The 21,175-nt window shown below is 40.9% G+C and overlaps 1 protein-coding gene across 2 annotated transcripts in view; it reads right to left on the bottom strand.

Moving 5' to 3' along the window:
* Window positions 1-705: 705 nt before the first annotated feature.
* The window catches only part of LOC147221751 (netrin receptor UNC5D-like), a 214,397-nt gene continuing 193,927 nt past the window's right edge, over window positions 706-21,175 (bottom strand). For both annotated transcript variants that reach the window (XM_086169480.1, XM_086169479.1), the window contains 5 exons: window positions 16,045-16,272; window positions 11,058-11,207; window positions 8,299-8,463; window positions 5,464-5,642; window positions 706-1,518 (listed from right to left, as the gene is read on the bottom strand). In XM_086169480.1, coding sequence (XP_086025606.1) covers window positions 1,257-1,518; window positions 5,464-5,642; window positions 8,299-8,463; window positions 11,058-11,207; window positions 16,045-16,272 — 984 coding nt within the window. In that variant the 3' untranslated portion in view covers window positions 706-1,256. The remainder of the gene's footprint in view (window positions 1,519-5,463; window positions 5,643-8,298; window positions 8,464-11,057; window positions 11,208-16,044; window positions 16,273-21,175) is intronic.

A 21,175-nucleotide genomic window follows, 5' to 3' on the forward strand; every position in this document is an offset into this window, starting at 1 on the left:
GTTATTACGCTATGATAATACTGGTCCAGCCCCCTTGACATCAAATTAGGCCATATATGGCCCCCGGACAAAAATGAGTTTGACATCCCTGGTCTAGTCTATGTGGTCTTATTAACTATAACTAAAACTTAAACTAACTTGCCTCTATTGGGAACTATTCATTCATAGTGTAGACTTGTACTTATTTGATTTTAGTCTTAATGCATTATGTTCAGAATTATGAGACATTTTGGCCCAAATATTTGGAATTGATGTAAAATTACAACATACGCTTGCCATGAATTTGGTTGGGTAAAGGGGAAGGTTTCTAGATATGCACAACAGCAGGGAGAAAATAAAAATAAAAGCACGTCTAGCTTATGATTGGTGCCACAGCAACCTCCACCACCCAAAAAAGAAAAAAAAAAACTTTAAGGTTGATATATACTGACTTGCATCCAACTCAAAGAACAGGTAATATTGTTTCAAAATCTTTCTCAATGGCTCACAGTGTAAATACTGTTTTATATGATTAAAATGTTCTCTCCTGGAACCTTATATATAACCATGTCATACACGGGCCATGTTTTATTTGACATGTGGGAAGACCAAGGTCTTCATGAGACCAAGGGCTTTACAAAACATTGCACAGTGGCTGAAATCAGACATCATTAGATGTTTATCTTTTTTTCTTTCTTTCTTTTTTTAGAGTTGAAAACTATCAAATTTGCTTAGTATGCTCACAATCACAACAATTATATGTTCCACTTAAAGTATATATGAATAAAACATAGTGCTTCTAAGAAAATGGCCCTTTGCTGACACAAATATGATGATTTGCTAGGCTTGTCTGTGAAATGATGTCACGCTTGTTTCCCCAGAACTCTTGAACATCAGCAGTCACATGAACCACAGGAAGCAAAGGGCTGCACAGGGACAGCTCCAATTTTTTTAACACTTTTGATCCTCAAACACCGGACACGCGTGGTCCCCCCCTCCCATACTTCGCTTCTTGATCTTGAATATAAAAAGAACTGCAAATAAACAGCATATGTGTAAGAAGTGAAAATAAAGGCATAACATGATTTACAGGTTATCCTCAGAAAAACAGTGGGTGGTGGATTGCCCTTCCCCTCCCCCATTCCATCCCAGTCAATGTGTTGTATTGCACAATCCACTTCAACTGATCTTGGGTACTTTCCAGTGTGCTGTGCCAAAGCATATCATCCTTGCGCCCCCTCAGACACACCTCAGTTTTTATTTCCCTGTCTGTGGTCTCATCCTGTGTACTCAGGAGGCAACTCGTCTGTGTTATGGTTTGTCAGTGAGTCTGTTCCGTAGAAACTGCCCAATTCTATGTAGTTGCAGTCAGACTCTGACTCTTCCTGCTCCTTGAAGGAGCTTTTGGAGTGGATCTTGCCAATCTCCTCAAGAGCGCTGGCTAGAGAGTCAAGGTCAGCACTGTCCTGGTGACGGGCCTCCCACAGGCTCAGTATGACCGCCGATGGACTCTGCTGCTTTGCGAAATAACCCAGGTTTCTGTGGAGGTGTAAACAATATTGAATGAATAGAAGGTGAGAGAAGGGAGATACTTACACTTCGATGCAGATGCATACTGCATCTTGGCATATATTTGCCCTTAGAACAATAAAAAATGTTTAATGTTTCTTTTCAAAGACATGGCAAACAGTTTTCTGATTGTGCTTAATTTGGTTGTGTGTAGAATGGTGATAGTTGTTAGAATATTTACAGGCCATGTGAACATGTACATTTTTCAGATAGATTTGATAGACCGTGTCTTTAAATGAATCAACCAGACTTGATAATAGACTTTGCTTGGTTCCTCCCTTCCAGAGGAAAATACAATGCAGTAGCAATAAACATTTAATAGACATCAAACTCCAAAAAATAAATATCAAACATCTGGGCTGATTCAATCCCAAACCTAGTCTTGAGGTTGAGCCTTGATTTGGACCCAGTCATTCTTAAGAATTGCCACTTGTTTTTAAGCAAAACTTAGATATTCCAGACCTGCAGGAAACAGAATTGTTGAATTTCACAGGTGATTAGGATTGAGACTGGTCAAAGTTCACACACTGTCACAATGACATGTCAACTATGTGTTTCCTAGCAGCAAAAAACGGCAACTCCTAATGGTTTCATTCGAATGATTACTTGTTTGCGTTTTTTATTTTTGCGTCTTTGTTCTTCAAGATTCTTCAGTCTAACCATGAGGATCACCACTTACATGACAGTGACACAGTCCTTTCAGACCCACTTGGGAGATATAATGGTGAACACATTTGTAACCAGTGGTGACAGAATGAACACAGACCCAAATACCAAGATAAAACATGGGTTAACGGGATTGTGTGAAGGAAGGCCTCCTTCTAAATATTTAGTATTGGATTGTTGTGCAAGCCTTTGGCATAATGTCGCCCTGTAGCTTAACGTTTCAGGTCATGCCACATTTTGTCTATCCGAAGCTCCACTACCCTGCTGGAGAGTTCGCATGTCAATCAGTTTGAATTTTTTTAAAATTAATTAATTAATTTATTTTTTTAGTACCAAGATAAATTAATAAAAGCAAATTGAAAAAAAAGTTTCAAACTGAAAAAAAAAACAAACATATTTTTACCAGTATGAAACAAATGTTTCAAACTGTCATTTTTCCATCCATCTACCTTACTTTTGTTGTACAGAAGATATTAAAAATGTTTTAATTGATAGACTACACAAAAACCAAAGCCAAATATAGGGCTAAAAATAAATAGACAATGATAAATCAGATCACATCGTTAGGATCATTCATATTTAATGAGCGCAAAATAATGACTTGCAGACAAACAGGATATCATGATGAGGTTTTTCTCACCATATTCAACAAAAGCAATTCTGTTGTCAGGTATTTATTATCCTGAGTGTTGCCCTGAACCAAAATCAATGCACTATTTCTGAACTGATATCCCCAATGTACAGTCCATTAGAAATATTTTGTTACAGTAGAAGTGATGCTCTGCGGATTTCTTTTAGCTATTTCATAATCTTACTGTCCCCTACTTTAAATACTTGTACATTTTTTCAAGGTTCCTAAAAAAGAAGTTCTGAGCATGTATTCTGATCATGTGACCTTTCTAGTCTTGAGAACAGGAAGTTGTAGTTGTTGTCCCAGTTAGTGCATGCATGGCAAGAGTCACTTTCCATGACAAAACTTTCTACATTCTGTCCGATAAAGAAGGAAGTTCTCCCAAGTGAGGAGTGACATTTGAAAAGACGTGTATCGAGACTGAAACTAGGCCTTCGCTACTCCCTGTTTTTCTGAAAGGCACTTGCCTCCATTTCCACACTAAGCAAGGCTGCATGTTTTGCAGCATTTCCTGAACTGTGGATGGTACCAGGCTACTCGCTAATATGGGATGGGCAGTGTCCCGTTTCAAAAGCAAGGCAAGCTTGATGTGTATTTTATCTGCTTTATTTGTGCTCCTCGAGGAAGGATCTGTCACTGAATGTCTGGTTATCATATCGTTAACCAACTGCTGATGCTGCTTCACAATCTTTATGTAATATTGTGCTTCACCTGAATAGCAAGAGATCTGTGCCGTTGCTTACATTTTTTTTTCATTCCAAAAGTTAACTGGTTCTCCGTTTTGTTCTACTTTTCACGTATTATATAAGCAGCAAATGTGAAAATGTGCATAATACCGTCAAAATTATTTTGTAGTACATATGAAATTATTTAGGTGTAATAAGGTTAAACTTCCCCTTCCCGTTTTTAGCTTCTTAAACGTAAATCATTGTTTCTGCTCATTTCTTCCTTTTGCCATGAAATGGAACATTGAGAGGAACAAAAAAAAACATTTACCTATGCCGAATTTCTCTGCATTCCTGATTCAGAGGTTGCTAATTTCCATAACATGTTTCAGCTTTGTAAATATGGGCATCCTTTATAAAATGCATTTCTATATTTATTTGTTGACTGCTCAGTGTCCAAATTTGTTATTTACTTGATCTACCTGATCTCGAGCTTCTGGTGAGTTCTGCCAATACATCATATCCTACTTGTCCATGATTCTTCAGAATGAATAAAATGAATTCTTTGGGTCTTTCCAGCCAGCTAAATTCATGCTCCTGTGTCCAACTCTCTGTTTCTAGGTAACATAAAGCAGCTTCTTCCAGACAGGATGAACAGAGAGTCATTAAGGACTTGTAGATGGTGCATTATTTTTTTTGACTGACAAAAAGCTTGTGGTCAAATATATAAATGCAAAGCTGGAAATTAGCAAATCAGGTCCCCTTTAAATATACACAGGTTTATAATTTTGATGTGATTTCCATTTTGCTATTTGGGTGAGGATTAAAGATGTACATAATTAGATGCAAATTAAATCAACAGGATAGATAAATGCAAAGTAAAATTCACTTGCAACACCAGCAAAATTTATTTCAGGAGATCCAAGGAGTAAATTAGGGGATTGTGTTTCACATTCTGGTTCAATTGTCTATTGAAAATGGACCATTTTTCTGTAATAACATCGCCCGGGATATGCACCTAATTATGAAAAGGATTGCATTAAAAAATGCTATAATGTTTGCAGCCCATCCTTATATCCCTTTTTTGAATGTGTCACCACTAAATCAATATTTCTAAACCTGCTTATTATACTTATCTGTGTCTGTATTAATTTAACCCAAATTGGATTGTCTTGCTGTACTAAACACAAGCATCTAGTTTAAGGCGTAACAATGAGGCGGCTAATAAAAAATGTAATTTACATCACAAGTTACGGTTAATAATTGGATTCTTTTCTCAGATAGTGTCCAAATGAATGGGAGCTGGTGCTTTGGTCTATCATTTCAAGAGGATTCCAGAGGGGGGCACTGTTTCACCACCTCTATCTGGCCTTTTGAAAGAGAAATAATAACATGCAACATAAAGGTTACTGGCACTGGTCACATCAAAATCCTTTTGAAGAGGAAAGCTTTTCTAGATAATTTGGAAACCCAAAGAATTTTAAGATACGAGTGTCTCATGAAATATGCATTTTACTTGAGATTCTCGCTACCTCATGCCAGGACAACGGGTCAGAGACAGAGTTTATACATTTTCCTTTTTTTTTATTGGGATCCAGATGGACTGAAATGGTAGAGGTGAATTTCTTTATTCTTTATATTCTCTATAGACTGTACATAATATACATTATATATTGTGCAGCTTTTTGAGTGAGAAAGCAGCAGCATTTAGCAATGAATATATTTGTTCATGTGCTATGTGGTTAGATAATCAGTTGTCTTCTACTGCAGCGAGAGAGGAAGAAAAATAAAAAGGTATGTGGCAACAAGCAGGATTTAAAAGCTGCATTCATGAGCATAACAACATTCACTGCTATTGTTATCATGCAGATCAGCATGGGTCCATGGTGAAGACATTACAATAAAAAAGGCTGCATGGGGCACTCGGTCTTAGAGAGAGAGGAAGAGGCTCACCGATCTAAGTGAAGTTTCTGGGCTAAGAGTTGCCAGTCTTTGCCCTTGGCGTTGGCAGTGTCGAACGTGGCGCAAATCCTCTGGCGGATGGACAGGGGGATTTTAAAGGCCTTGGGCCCTGTCTGGGACGTGACGGTGCAGTCTGTCTGCATAAAAAAAGGAACCGATTCCTTTTCCGCCTGGGGGGGTGAGGAGGCACAACAGAAACAGACAATAATCAGATTATTATCAACTAGTAAATGAGCTCCAAAGTGCAATGTAATATCTGCATTATAATGTGAGTCCTATGTAACATTAAATTACAAAATTCTGAGTGCTTATACTAAATACTCTTGTCATTACATAACTACATTGCACGGTACTACATTTAACCCTGAGGAGTCAGAAATCCTTTTTTGCAAGATAATGTGTGAACGGAGTCATCAGTGTATAACGTAATAATAATTCACAGGAGTCGGTACTGTATTCAAATCTTAGAAGTCATTCCAATAGTAGAGCATGAATACTTTAGTTAGTCTTTACTAACTCAATTATGGAACTTGGAAGATTTGTTAATCTAACATCTTAATATTACAATATACCGGTAGTTTGAAAAACTCTCTGAAGACTGGTTATTATTTTCCAGGTATTCTGTGGTCACTGTAACACTGTCACACAAGCAGGTTCACTTTAATACATTGTTACAGTTGCAATCAGTTTTCACAACAACATTTCAAGCATTATGAGTCTATCATAGGAGAACTGTGCACTAATTTGTACATATGCTATGGAAGTATCGACAGTATACAACACAACAATTGTATTGCACAGTACTCAGTTCTCAGAAGGAAGCCGTCCTGCAATTACGCTTTTATTTTGAGCACAACGAGCAAGGTATAATAATTTTAGATGCTGTTGATTTTGCTCTGAAAAAACGTGCCCAGAGTCAGAAACAGAAATGGTTTTAAATATAAAGTGCAACTCCACATAAAACTGACAACTAATCTTTACTTAAAACTATTAGTATTAAACAGTATTGATTATCATTCACAATGACCACTTGACCTGAGATTGCCTTTTTGCTCCGATAAATAGTTAGCGCCGTGTAAAATGACTCGGTGCCATTACTGATTTGCTGGCATGCCTCCAGCTCACTTGTTGGTTTTGAGATCTGCTGTTTTTCATCTGACCAGAATTACTTCCTGATGGGTCACAGAGTTGCATCTAAAGACAGTTGTTAAATTGAAACCCACACATGTGCACTCAACACGGTCATTTGTAAGGGTTGAGGTGAGAGACATAAAATCACTTCGAAACTCAACTGTCTGCCCAAAGAATTCAAACTGACTACATCCTTTGTTTCTGGGAAGTTGCAGAGTCTGTCTGTAGTGTTTTAGTATTCAAGCTGTCAGTGGCTGCCAGAGGTGAAAGAAGTATTGAGCTTGTTAACCTTAGTCAAACTGGAAAAGTATAACAAGACTCAACCCAAGTAAGGTCCGACAGCATAAAACATAAATTGGAGAGGAAATATGGTAATTTAACTACAGGTACTACAATGTGGAACTCAATCACTGCACTTGAGTAAACTGGCTTTGTTTAACAAGCTCTCCTGGTATTGACTGTCTAATAGATTGTCTACGAGATCTGTTTGTAATTAGATTTTAATGGGTGGAAAACTACAAAATTGAACATGAATCAAGCTATTCTGCCTGGCCAATATTTGCATTTAATATTCAGCTTTAAATGGGAAAGACTAGCTGATGTTTTCCTTATCGAGAGCAATTTCTCTACGGCTCTTGGCTAATAGGAACACAGCTAACATTCATTACTTTCTTTGTGTCACCAACCTGTTCTGTGGAACTTGACATGACGCGACTACAAACATTGGCATCACTATTTATCATACATTGGAAGCCCAGGCATTGTTTGTCAGCAGACCACTGGGCGAGTATATTCACTGTCACTGTAACAATACAACCTTTCTTGTGAGGTGCATGCAATGCAGACCCCTATGCTTTCCTGTTTATACCTGTAAACCTGTAAAAAGTGTCAATGAAAACTGACAAAGCAAAGGATGCACAGATTGAAAAATCGTAATACATTCATCATTCACATAGATATATATAAATGACCCTGCAGATATCCTTCCCAATTGAAGTGTTCACCACTGTTGAATGAGCCCTGAAGGACAGCCTGAGGTCTTGTGGGTGTCAAGGTTTCCCAAAGTAAGGCTAGGCAGGAAAGCAGGTTACCTTGAAACGATTGCAAAATTGATATTCATACATCAAATAGTTTGAAAAGACTTGGAATAGATTGTGGAAGCCGCTGTTACTACTAAGGACATAAATAAGAAAAATGAGAAAAAAATTCTAAAAGTTTTGGCTTCGCATTACATATATTGTTTGTAAACGATCATTGATATGGAGTAATTTATCCGAATAAAATGGATAAAATTGATCAAAAAATGATCAGTTTGTGACCAAATAAAATCTATCTATCTATCGATCGATCTATCTATCTATCTATCTATCTATCTATCTATCTATCTATCTATCTATCTATCTATCTATCTATCTATCTATCTATCTATCTATCTATCTATCTATCTATCTATCTATCTATCTATCTATCTAGATTATAGACAAATATATGAATATAGATACCAATATATATGTGCAAAACCTAATCCTAACCCTAACACTAGCCTGATTCTGGCAATTGAGAATCCTCATTCTATTAATACATAATAAAAGCTAACTCCTGAGTGCATGCTCTTCTGCCAGCGGACTCTCTGTACGAAGGTTAAACAAAGGTTGGGCAAGAAAGTGACGTGTCCACTCAGCAGCAGAGCCTCACCTGAGCCACTGCTGTGTAGACCTGCAGAATCTGCTCGTGACCTTTGACCTGCCGGACGCTGATTTTGCAGGAAAGCTGGGCGGTGGCAGAGCTGTATCTCTCCAGAGAGAAGGCACAGTGCAGGGGCTGCTGGTTGCTGCACCACACTTGAGGGAAGGAGAATTCCTGAGCAGGCAGAAGATGGCAGACATGAGAGGCATGAAGTAATGCGGCGATGTTTAACATATGCCCAAAATGAGATGAGTCAGCTTCCTATTCTGTGTGACCATGCTGCCACATGCAACACAAAATGCAAGATATAGCTACCATTGAAGTTTATGGGATTCAATGGGTACATATATAGCCATATGTATTGTTGAAAAAAGAATGAAATGGTTATCCAGGATGACATCTAGTATAGCCTCAGGTCTTTGTAAGAATATAGCGAAGGAGCGGCTTCTCAGCTCAAACTACACTATGTAATATGAAGACTGGGGAAAAATCTTTGATGTATAATTAAGTTCCAAAAGCATCTGTAGGGAACGACCTTGACCTCTGTGAGACACCATCTCGGTCAAATGTGCATATTAAAGTGGCCCGTAAATGATTCTTAGGGAAGATCATATTAAAAGAAGTGAGCTGTGTGCCTGGTGAAGACCTGACCCCTGCAGCTCTGATCTCGGCTGCATGGGGCAGCGCACAGTGGGAGATAATAGAGTCGGGGGAAGAGGCGGCGAGGATGAGGAGGGAAGGATGGGAATAGGTAAGGGGGAGGTGATGGACATGGAAGGCTTGGATGCTCTTTAGCACTAAGAGCTGTCTTGATGTATGGCACGTTGCTTCGCTATTATTCTACACCTGCTCCACCAAAGCTGTTTTGCGTCCTGGAGGCACTCATAAATAAGGGTGAAGAAAAGGTGGATGTAGAGCTTCCACCCTGCATTCACATCTTTCAGCAGCAACAGTGGCAAGAGGGCCAGCAACAACAAGGACAAAACAGAATTTAAACGCTGAGTTCAATTTAATACTTTTGCATCTTAATTCTCCTGAAGACAAAGGTAAACACCAGGCTATTCATCTCAAGTCACATCCATCTTTATGATCCTAAAAAAGGGAATGGCGGTGGCAGCAGGGTTCTCTGTAGAAGAGCAGTTTTAAATTGAACAAAAAAAAAAAACCAAAAGAAACAAGATGGATGTCAACAGTTCAAAAATAATATCAATCTCAGGTTTGGATTTGCTTTGTAATCTTATTGCACTATGTATGAGCAGTAGGTCTCGGACACCGCTACGCAGGTAACACAGGGCTGTGCAGAAATTGGGTTTTGCGGAACTAGATTATATAGTTCAGATACCTTCAACCCAACCTGCGACTGTTCAAAACATCAGCTTACGATTTCAATGCGGCTCGGATTGAAAATCCAGCGCATCTTTTAATTCAGTTTAATTATCCCAACCACGGCTATTTGCTCCTGTTTATATATGCAATACATTTCTTCTAGATTAATAAGAATGCAGTCGGATGATTGTTTCAACATGAAGATGCAGGTATTAATGTTCTCAAAAAATGATTGAGATTAGCAGATCCAACTCCAGATATTGATTTGTGACTACAGCAACTATAAACGCTTGTATTGTTAATCTGCATGGGGAGCATAGATATGTAAGAAAACAGCTTTGCATTCAGGAGATATCAGTAGGTAGCAAAACATACCAAAACACTCATGCTAGCATTACAGACTGCCAACTGTTATATCAAGGCCTGCAGAAAGCAAACTGACAATCTAATGAGTCTCCATATTAGAAGTACTACCACTAGTACTTGCATGAATATAAAGATGTTAAAATGAATCCCCGTTTAAGATCTACCTTAATTAGACCTGTGAATCTGCTCAATATTGTCTTCAAGGTTCCCTTCTTGTAAGAATTCAGCGAAAATGAACAAAAGGGGGGAATCAAATTGAATATGAAGTGCTTATAAAAAAAAAAACCTCTGAGTCACTGTCAAGACTAGTGAGTCTTGAATATGGTAAAGTTGGAAACTGGATTTTTAGTCCTTAAAAATCCCATTGTGTCTCAAATTGTTATACTTTTGCATTTTAAACAGCAGCTTTCCTCTCCTCTCCTCTCTTCTTTTCTCCTCTCCTCTCATTTCTTACCTTTCCTAGCTTCTCTTCTCCTGTCTGAGCCTTACTGTCATCACAGATTACCTAGGCAGAGTTTCTTCAACTGCCTTGAACTATGCTGGAAGGATGAACACCGCTATTATAAAAAAAATCCCTCTTTGCTGTTTCGAGGATAATATTTGAGAGCTGTATATCTCCTTCACATTTTTAGCAGGCTGAGATCAGGACACTGTGAAAGCTGTGTCCAAATGATATAGTTTATTTTTGTACTTACGAAAACATTGCAGCTTTTCAATCTTGTTTTTCCATTTTTTTATTCAGCTTCTCCCACAAAGCTCACTCCCCTTTGCATTTTTCTCTTTGTTTCATCATGTATAGTTTGCACTATGCTGTGTCATGATAAAATAATATCATTTAACTCTTGAAAATTGAACCCTAATTTCATCCACAGACACACAAACAAGGACAAACACATCATACTTTTCTGAGAACTCTTTGAAGGGTAAGTGAACTGAACTGAAAATGATCTCACACACAAATACGCACACACACACACACACACGATACACTAATTAACAGTTTCAGGTATGAGCCGGATCTTGCTGGTAATTAGCACATAAATATCTGATGCGTGCTATCATGACCACAAAGTTACCTGACATGTGGTAAAGGGTTTAATGCTCCACAGGAACTGGGGAACATCCTGTATGGACACCTGCAGGCTGAAGGTGTTCGCTTGGAAAGGCAACATCTTTGGCTCCTCGAGGAGCTGACCCCCTCTGGACTTCTCTGTGGCCACCACCCCCTGGAGAGGAAGAGCCGGTGGGTGAAGACGAAAGATGAAAGGAGATAATATGAAGAAATAGGAAATAAAGAATGAAAGTAACAGGAAATTAAATTCAAAAGGAATGCAAAATAACGAGTAAAAAACTTTCCTTCTGTTTGAAGGTATCCTACCTTCACATATCACCACCGACACCTGCTGCGAATTGTTTTCCTCTGTCGCATCAACTAACAGACTCATCACAAATATTGAACAAGAAACATGCGACCCAATGGGGACGTCAAGTTTCCTCTGAACAAATCCAACAACCTGCACTCTCCATTAGCATCATGTTTGGTGCCTCAATATGACAGATGCTTGAATTTAACGCTGCAGAAACAAATGTGTCGGGGCGGGGGCAAATGTCCATCCAACAAATTGAATTTGTGGTGATGAAAGAGCACTTTGAAGCACTTTGATTGTCGCCTGCAGGTATTCATCTATCATCATTATTCAGTGTCCCTGTGGGACACTTGATTGTCTGGCCTGTCTATTCTTAAGCATCTCAATCTCAAACAGTCAGGGAACAGAGATGTAACTAATGTCTGGCCACACAGGCACACAGGTTGACTGTCTCTATGTGCGTGTAGGCACGGGAATGTGTCTGTAAAATGTGCTATATTTGAAAAGCATGCCGGGGGGCAAATTGCATATTGTCACTTATATAGGTGTGAAAACAATCAACTGTTGGCAGATGAAAGTCGCTCACAGGAAAAACAAATGTGACAGCGGGGAACATGAAATATGGTCATCCTCCTTTGCCATCTGTCTAGCTCTCACATACTTGTTAAAATGGTCAGAAAGAACTAGACGCCACACATTTAGAATGTAGCTACTGTGGATCTATAATGGTGACCCCTCGCCTGAACTCATTCAAAGCTGTCAGGATGCTTTCAGTGAAGTTTGATGTGGCCTGTCAGTGCTTCTCATCTGCTTGATCTCATGACTCATCTCACACATGATTGATGTGGTTCGCATTGTGTTTTACAGTGGACGGAATAATATAACATTAGCTAAGAATGAGCCATTCAGCAAGATGAATAGAACTGTGAAATAGTAGGATTGGTTTCGGACGTTAAGATCTTAATGAGTTGAAAAAATATCGTCTTCACTCTCTACAGTTAGACTGATGAAATCATCACTTGAAGAGATGAGCTGCTGTGTCGATATGTTTTTTTGACAAGAATAAGAAGTAGGTGGGACATCCAAATTAATGTTGTTACACTCTTTTTCAATTTACACTTTAAAGAATTGGGAAGAAACCATGAATGTATAATAGAACCTGGATACATCATTGGAGTTGTTCATTTCTATGTAAATTTGACACTGGTTGCCAAAGAAATAGTAAATCGTAAAACAGTCCTCCACACCATGGGCTCTAAATGAAAGAACATATGGCACTTCTACCCGCAAAAGGCCAATGCCACATGAATGGTGACAAAATAATTCAAAGTTGCAGCTCTTTAATCCTTCTAGGTTAGAAATTTCATCAGACCAAAAAAGTAAATTAGATAGATACAATTGTCATTTCATGCCTTGTGACTCTTGAAAACATAAATCCATCTTTTTGCAGCCACAAGACTTGCTAATAATGTTTCTTATGGCCTAATGATTGACACAATTATTAATGCACTCACAGATGGATGCATAGAAAGTGAAAAAGAAGAATATTGCGAAAAAAAACCTTGAGATGGGTATAGAGGTTCATGTAAGCCAATTGTAATTTTAATGACTCAAACAGATTCAACCAATAACAGATGAGCTATGGAAGTGCTTCACCTCATTCACTGGGGATGGAAAGGTTTATGCTAGATAAAAATATTCGATATGTGGGTGATGGGAAGGCAAGCACTTTTCAATTCATCAGAGAAACATACAGAATGTCTACACTTCATGGTGATGCCACAGCGTATTTCAGTTACAAAATTTGCAAAACTAGATCGAAGCACCACTTTGGCTTATCCTGATCAGTCAGTTCTGAAGCATGTGCATGTGCAACAATTTGCCTTTCCATTGGCTACATTTCTGAAAATTTGGTTGAATCTTGTGATACATTAGAATATGACATGCAGAGAACTCCTTGATATTGTAAGAGTAATAAGCCACGTTCGATACTATCTGCATGACCTGAACTGACCACTCTGGCCTCCAATGGTTAATCTCCTTCATCGAGCGAAAGGGGCGAAACTGGTGTCTTATGTCTACCAAGTGGCGTTCAGGGCTGGAAATCGACATGCCAATGCTGACATTATGCGCTGGTGCCCCTGCGCTGCCAATGGCTGTGACAAGAGAGAGCCTCAAGAGAAAGAGCTCCATACGGGAAAGCGAGAGCCCATGCAGGATTGAGAAGGGCTTGTCTGCAGAGAAATGCAAGTTGTTGACACCCTTGACTGGAGAGCACAGCAGGAACAGGCTCCTGACCTTAGACCAGTGCCACAGTGAGTGGAGTCAGGACAGATGCCGCACTGGAACGAGGTTGCTGGGTGCTCACCAGCAACTAAAGAAAAGGGGCTGAAGCACCAGCAAGGAGAAGGTTCGAGCCGATGCTGACTGGCCCTTTCCTGCAACTCAGAGACACCTAAAATAGTTTCTTGGGATTGGCCTCGTTCTATTGGAGGCTTGTTCAAGATTTTGGCTGCAAGGCTGCACCCCTGTTTCAGCTATCACAAAAGGGGGGAGACTTTTTGTGGATGAAGGAACTTCAGGAGGTGTTCAGCAGCCTCCAGCAGGCCCTGAGTGAGGCTCCGGTGCTGGTCCATCCGATCCCACATTGCCTCTTGGAGGCTCCAAGGTGTTTTGTCAGTCAGGCACTTTAAGTAGGTTGTTGTGAATGGATCATTCCCCCCTACAGTGACTAATGATGTTTAAAGAACCAGGTGGCCAGGTGGTCAGACGAGCTCCAGGTGTACGGCTCCAATGTAGAACACTGTGCTGGAATACGACACACAAATGCTGATGCTCTCTCTCGTTGACCATGTGCAGCTGAAGGGTGTCACAACTGTGAAAAATAAAGGAGAGAGAGAGAGCGAGAGAGGGAACTACAGGCAGAGGGGGAGGTCCTCCAGGTGAAAGTGGGAGGTGCACCTTTGCCAGGGGTTGGGGAAGGTGGACACGGCAGTTTGGAGACAGCAACAGGGCCAAGATGTGGACCTGAGGCCTGCTCTGCAGTGGGTGGAGCCACACCAGCAGAAGAGGTGGCTGCATTCTCCACCAAGACCAAAGGGCTGTGGACCATGGTGTGCTGCAGTTGGCATGGAAAAAGCGGGGAGGAGAGAAGGAAGGTGGTGGTCCCCAAGGGCCTGCAGGAAGGGAGCCGCAGGGGTTACTTTGGGGTTAAGGAAACTCTCTCCACCTCCACCAAGGCTTCTACTGGGGTTGGTGCAGGAGGGACGTGGAGGATTTCTGCCACTGCTCTGACCCCTGCTCAGCCCACAAGGCCCCTAGGGCTGTTCGCATGCACCGCTCCAGCAGTTTCTGGTGGGGGCCCAACGGAAAGAGTGGTGGTGGATATAGTGGGCCCTTTTCCGGGTCCAGCCAAAGGTAGCTGCTATGTCCTCTCAGCCATAGACTATTTCACTAAATGGCCGGAGGTTTACACTCTGCCAGATACAGAGGTGGAGACCATGGTGGATGCCCTGGTGGATGGAATGTTCAACCACTTTGGGGTGCCAGAGACAATATACTCGGACTAGAGGAGAAATTTTGAGTTTCGGTTGTTTTCCACCATATGTGAGCGCCTTTAAGCACAGAAGACCCACTCCACACCTTTGCACACTCAGAGCGACATGGTAAGTTAAAAGATTTCACAGCACCTTGGGAAAGCAGCCAGCCATTCTCACGGCACAAAACCAGCCAGACTGGGATGACCATCTGCCTCTGGGGCTCATGGCATGTCAGTCAGCAGTCCAGGAGTCAATGGCCTCCCCTGTCGCTCTCATGCTAGGGAGAGGTCCGGACCCTGGCGGCAGTGGCGTTTGGTCGGCTGCCAGATTCTGTAGATGCACCCATGGGACCTGAGTATACCAGAAAGCTTCAGGACCGCCTGGATACTGCACACAGTTTTGCTAAAGAGCAGCAGCAGAGGGGTGACATGAGGCAAAAATTGAACTATGATGTGAGGGCTCAGGGGAGACGCTTTCAAGCAAGCCAGTTGATCTGGGTGTACAGTCCTTGACGTAAGAAGGGCAGCAGCTCGAATCTGGACAGCTATAATTAAGTGGGGCCTTGTAGAGTCCTAGAGCGGCTGGGGGAAGTGGTGTGCAGGGTGCGGTTGCTTGGCAGAAGAAGAAAGGTGGCCCTGCACAGACAGACAGGCCCTCTACAGAGGGGAGCCCTTCCCGGGGTTTAAGACAACAACAGAAGACCCTTCCCAGTCTTCGTCCCCCTCGTCCCCGCCCGTCTCTCCTTTTCCCTCTTCCCCCGTTCCCCGGCTGGAGACAGAACCAACAGTTTCCTGGCTTTATCTCTTCAGACAGTTTGTCCTCAGAAGCTGAGAAGAGCTCCAGCTTGGTAGTTTACCTCCCAGTTTAAAAGAAAACATTTGAGTTGTCCGTGCACAATTATTAGGCAAGTTGTATTTTTGAGGATTAGCTTTGATACTGTACAACCAGAGTGCTCTTGGTCAATCCAAAATGTTAACTAACCCTAAAACTTCAAATCTTTTACTTATTAACTTTGAAATCTGTATTGAAGTCTGTATTGAAGGATTTATTCCAATACCAATATTCCCCTCACAGAACACTTCCATTTTAGATGAGAATGGGAGGATCAAAACGTGATGTGAAGCTGGATGTGACCATGTATCTGAGTCCTTCCCAACCTGAAAGGCATGCGGCGTGTCATCCACACAGTAAACCCGCAGGCTGTAGCTCATTGTGCCTGTCTCCATGTTCCCGAACACGGCCAGCTTCAGCCTTTTGATGGCCCCCTGCGTCAAGGGCTCACCGACCAGGGCGTACGAGCCTGGCTGGCCAAGCAGCAGGTGGCAGCTTGTTGAGTCCATCAGGAAGTAACAGGATGTGGACTCATCGTCCACCAACATCACCTCCTGCAATACAGGAGATACAAGACTTTAGAGGAGGTGTTAAGAGTCTTATTTTGCAATGAATTCTCCTTGCACAATTGGTGCAAGGAGATTCACTGTTAACAATTAAAATAGAGTTTATTTTCTTTTGCACGCAGGAATGAGTCTTTCAGCAAATATAGTTCTGAAATTGGGACAGAGAGTTTTGCCATTTTCAATATATAAATCTAGTATTAATATAATAATAATCTGCTCTGTGAGGGTAACTTTTAACACATTGAGACAGGACACAGGAGCGCAACATGGTTTTAGTAGAAACCATTGGAACCTGAACATTGAGCAGTGGTGAGAAAAATACCTTTTCTGGCTGTTATTCTGGGAGAAAAAGTGGGTGGAACTTCTGCAAAACCAATTGAGAAAAAACCTAATCTGGATTCACAATACGGAGGATAAATTATCCGGATCCTATCAGAGGAGACAAGTTTGATTCAAAAGCTGTCGGAACAGAAGAGCCCTTCAATCTGAAATTCCAAACTTTCAAAAAGTTTTGGAAAACTAAGGAAAATTAAAACATAAAAAAAACAACCTAAAGCAACAAAAACAAAAATAAAAGAATAAAGAATGTAAAAATACACAAAAAACTTTATCAAAAGTTTCCTGACACAGCTGTGTCACTCTTGATTTCTTATTAGTCACTTTTTGTAATTTCTATCAACTATTTAGAAAAAAAAAAATCTAACCCCTTTTTCCCTGCAGGTGGAGCTTTTACTACTTAATTATACGCTACACAAACCTGCAGATGTTCAGTTAATCCGCAGTTCACCTGGGGTTGCATATAATTCAATCAATGACTTAAAAACTCATCTGTTGTCTTTAAATAGTGGCTTAAACATATAAATGTTATTATTGTAAATAACCTGTTATTATTGTAAAATAACCTACAAAACAAAAAAGGAGTAGTTTTCAAAACAGTCAACATTAGCATCCTTGTGGATGGATAGAAAATAATTGGATGGATGTTCATTTTTTAATGCTATTCTCCTCCATTCTCCTCCCAACCATTTGTTCCAGCATCTTCTTAGAGGTTGGTGAAGTATACAAAGAAATAATTTGGCACTGGTGCATTTAATAGATGTTTTTGAAATAAATAACATTTTTTCTTCACAGTTTGTCTTTTGTTTACCATTGGTATTGATGTTTTTCATTACGTTTGAACATAGCCGTCCCATTCTCCAACCAGACCCCGACCCCGGAAGTGGACACATTCCACCAGTGTCCATAATGTCCTTGGTACAAAGTGGGAAACACACAGCTAAATATTCATGCTCAGAATTCATGCATGAGAGGAATTTTTGATTGATTTCCAGAATGTGTTGCAGACTGAGCTCCAGACTACTGTGGAACAAAAGCATGGCTAACATAACATAGGGTTCATTCACAAGGTAAAATCATTTCACTTTGTTGGTGTGGCTCTTTAGACATGAAGCCAGGATATAAGTAGCTCACATAACACTGCATAGTCGGTACCAACAAAGTGTTTTATTCATGAGATCACAGCAAAGACTGCAAAGCACTTTATTACTTCCACTTGGATCCCTTATTTCCTTTCCTTTCCTTTCCTTTCCTTTCCTTTCCTTTCCTTTCCTTTCCTTTCCTTTCCTTTCCTTTCCTTTTGCAGTTGTAGAATTTCGCTGGTGTTCTGCTGTATGTATAACTGAATGTTGACAATAAAGTGCATTGTTCTTTGCTTCCTCATCAGATCTTACACTTTACTTCAACACAAAACTGCCACATGAAACCTCCCTCTGATCATTGAGAGTGATGATATTGTCAAACTCTTGTTTATAACCCTACATGGGGGCCCATACAACCCATGAAACTTGTGTGAATAAACAGTGTAATGAGATGCCATGAGGGTAACCAACTGGCTGAATAAAAGCCTGAGGTGCAGGCTTTACTGCTACACAAAACCCCCCAATATGGTGTCTTCACACATCATCTAATATGACCCTAAAGAAGGTCACATGTTCACTTGCTCACTCACTGCTGATAACTGTGGGATGTTTTTTGATACAAGACCTCCAAATAACATCACACGTTACATAAGATATTTAAAAGTCTACTTAGGTATTGTGCAGAATAAACAAAGGGCTCAAATTTTTCATTTGGTTATTCTTTAATACCCCCATCACCTGTGACACCACTCATCAGGTTCAGCCCACCAGCCCCACCTCCTCCATCACAGTAGATGATGGGGCTGCTTCAGGGCTACTCACCTAAGATCCCCCCCCCCCTCCCCAACAACACCCCTTTCCTTTCTGTAAAGGGATGTGCCGTAAATAGGATTTTCATTAAGAAGAAACCCCGCAAAGAGGCCGGGGCAGACTTGGTCTCTACATCCACCCTGAAGCACTGTAGTGATTAGCTGTCTCCGGTGTTAACTGACATATTTAATAGCTCACTGGAAACCTGCCACATACCAGTCTGCTTCAAGGCCTCCCCCATCATCCCCATCCCCAAAAAACAAGGACCTGTCGCCATGATCTCTGTGGTGATGGAATCATTCGAACGCCTTGTGCTGTCCCACCTAAAATCCATCACAGACCCTCTCCTGCACCCCCTGCAGTTCACCTGCAGAGCAAATAGGTCTGTGGGCAATTCAGTGAACGTGGACTGCCACTTCCTCATACAACACCTGGACACAGTTCAGCTCTGCCTTCAACACAATCATCCCAGCTCCGTTACAGGAGAAGCATTCCCAGCTGAACGTTTGTGGCTCCATCTGTAGATGGATCACAGACTTCCTATCTGACTGTTCCTGCTGTATGTAAACATATCTCTGACTCCCGGCTTCCCCTAAGGTTTTGGTCCTCAAGTTTGCGGATGATATCTCCCTCATTTTGCTCATCTCTAGTGCGGATGAGTCTACCTACAGGTACAACTTGGAGTTCAACGCTCTGAAGACAGTGGTAGAAGGACCCAGCCAGAGATCACCCTGAGAAACTCTTCTGGTACTTGATCATCAGCTCCATCACCAGCAAAGCACAGCAGAAGATGTTCTTAGTTGAAGATGTTGAATGTGCCAAAGGCGCTGATGATGCACTACTACACCTCAATTATCGAGTCCATCCTCACCTCCTCCGCAACAGTCTGGTACGCTTCTGCCACTGCCAGAGACAAGGACAGACTGCAGTGTATCATCCGATTTGCAGAGCTGAAGTCTGCCATCTCTACAGGATCTGGATGCAGGTCTGCTACAGGACCCTCGAGTGTGCAGGTAAGATTGGGGCTACCCTGGACACAGACTCTCCTCTGGCTGGCGGCTTTTTTCCAACAGGACCAAAACGTCCTGACACAAAAACAGTTTTTTCTCATTCGTGACCTGCATCATCAATGGGTCTCAGGACCCCCAGTGACACTGTCTCGACCCCTCCTGTCTTTGCACTACTTTGCACTACCTGCTCCTTTGCACTACGTGTCAAAGCAGTTGCAATTTCACTTTTTTTGATGATTCCATGTCGTCCGCTAAACTACTTGGTGATCAAAGAATATCTGATTCTGCTTCTGATTCTGATTTGTGAAAAACTGTAATTGTGACCCATTGACTGCACTACAAATGATAAAAATAGGCCATATTTAGAGAAAGAGCTCTATTTTAAGTTAATCAGAATGTCATATTAATCAAAGGAAGTACTGACAGCTAAAGCCATCGTAATGACATGTTTTATTTCATGTATGAACATAAAACAAACTATATAGCATTTAATGTTTAAACCAAAAATCAAGTAAAGTTGAAGAGTCCCATTTCTTGAAGTGAAGAAATTGAGTTATTGTAAATGAACATTATGTACAGTTAATTATGGCTAAGAACGGTGGGTCTCAAACCTACATGTTGTTCCTGTTGCTGAGCTGCAGTTACGAAATGGACCTTATATTCAAGGGATGCTTAAATAACATAAATGAATTCTCAACAATGAAGCCCTGCTGCCAGAAATAAACAATAGAGCGCTAAATGTTTGTTAATCCTTGATAAACAAGTGCTTAAAAAAAGGACACAAGCATTCAAACTATACAAATGGCTTAGTGAGTCTGTGCTTGGAAACAATGGCGGTTTGAGCTAAATGTCAAAGTCATACTTTAGTTACAAGCATATGCTCAGAAAACCTGTTTACAGTCTTTATTGATCGAGTCAGCTTGATAGCATTTAAATTTTAATGTGCAGCAGTGGCTGGTGAGAATTGTTTGACAGTAAATTGTTACAGAAATGTAATGTGAAAATAAATAATTTATAAACCATGTTTTAACTGAGCTAGGTAGGAAATCAGTAGCTGAAGCTGTGATTATAATGGCTGGCAGGCTAAACTCCAAGAGGAAATTATTTCTGTGGCCTCCTTGTTTGCCTCCGGTGCATTAGCTGATGGATCAGAGGAGGGGTTACTTTTTTACGGGAAACAGAAATGGCTCCATTAAATTTCCCATCGATACTGTGACATCAGATAGTACTTGTAGTAAGAGAAAAAGATGTGCACTCATGAATTTAAACATCTGGTACCTTGACTTCATATTAATTAGATCCAAATATTAGATGTGAGACGAGCAATGCTGTGTGGCTTGAAGACAATGGCATTGAAGAAAAGACCGGAATCAGAACTGGAGGAGTTGTTGAGTTGTTGAGTTGAGGATGGATAGGATCAGGAATGAATCTATCAGAGGGACAGCACATGTTAGATGTTTTGGAGAGAAGGTCAGAGAAGCCAGACTGAGATGGTTGGGTCATGTGCAAAGGAGGGATAGTGAATATATTAGTAAAAGCATCCTGAGGCTGGAGCCGCCAAACAGGAGGTCTAGAGGAAGACCAAAGAGAAGATTTATGGACGTAGTGAAAGAGAACATGGAGTTAGTTGGTTTGAAAGTAATGGATACAGAG

Source organism: Fistularia commersonii, chromosome 22 (genome assembly GCF_037954325.1).
Source record: "Fistularia commersonii isolate RoL2024-O1a breed Wild chromosome 22, RoL_Fcom_v1.0, whole genome shotgun sequence".
Lineage (NCBI taxonomy): Eukaryota > Metazoa > Chordata > Actinopteri > Syngnathiformes > Fistulariidae > Fistularia > Fistularia commersonii.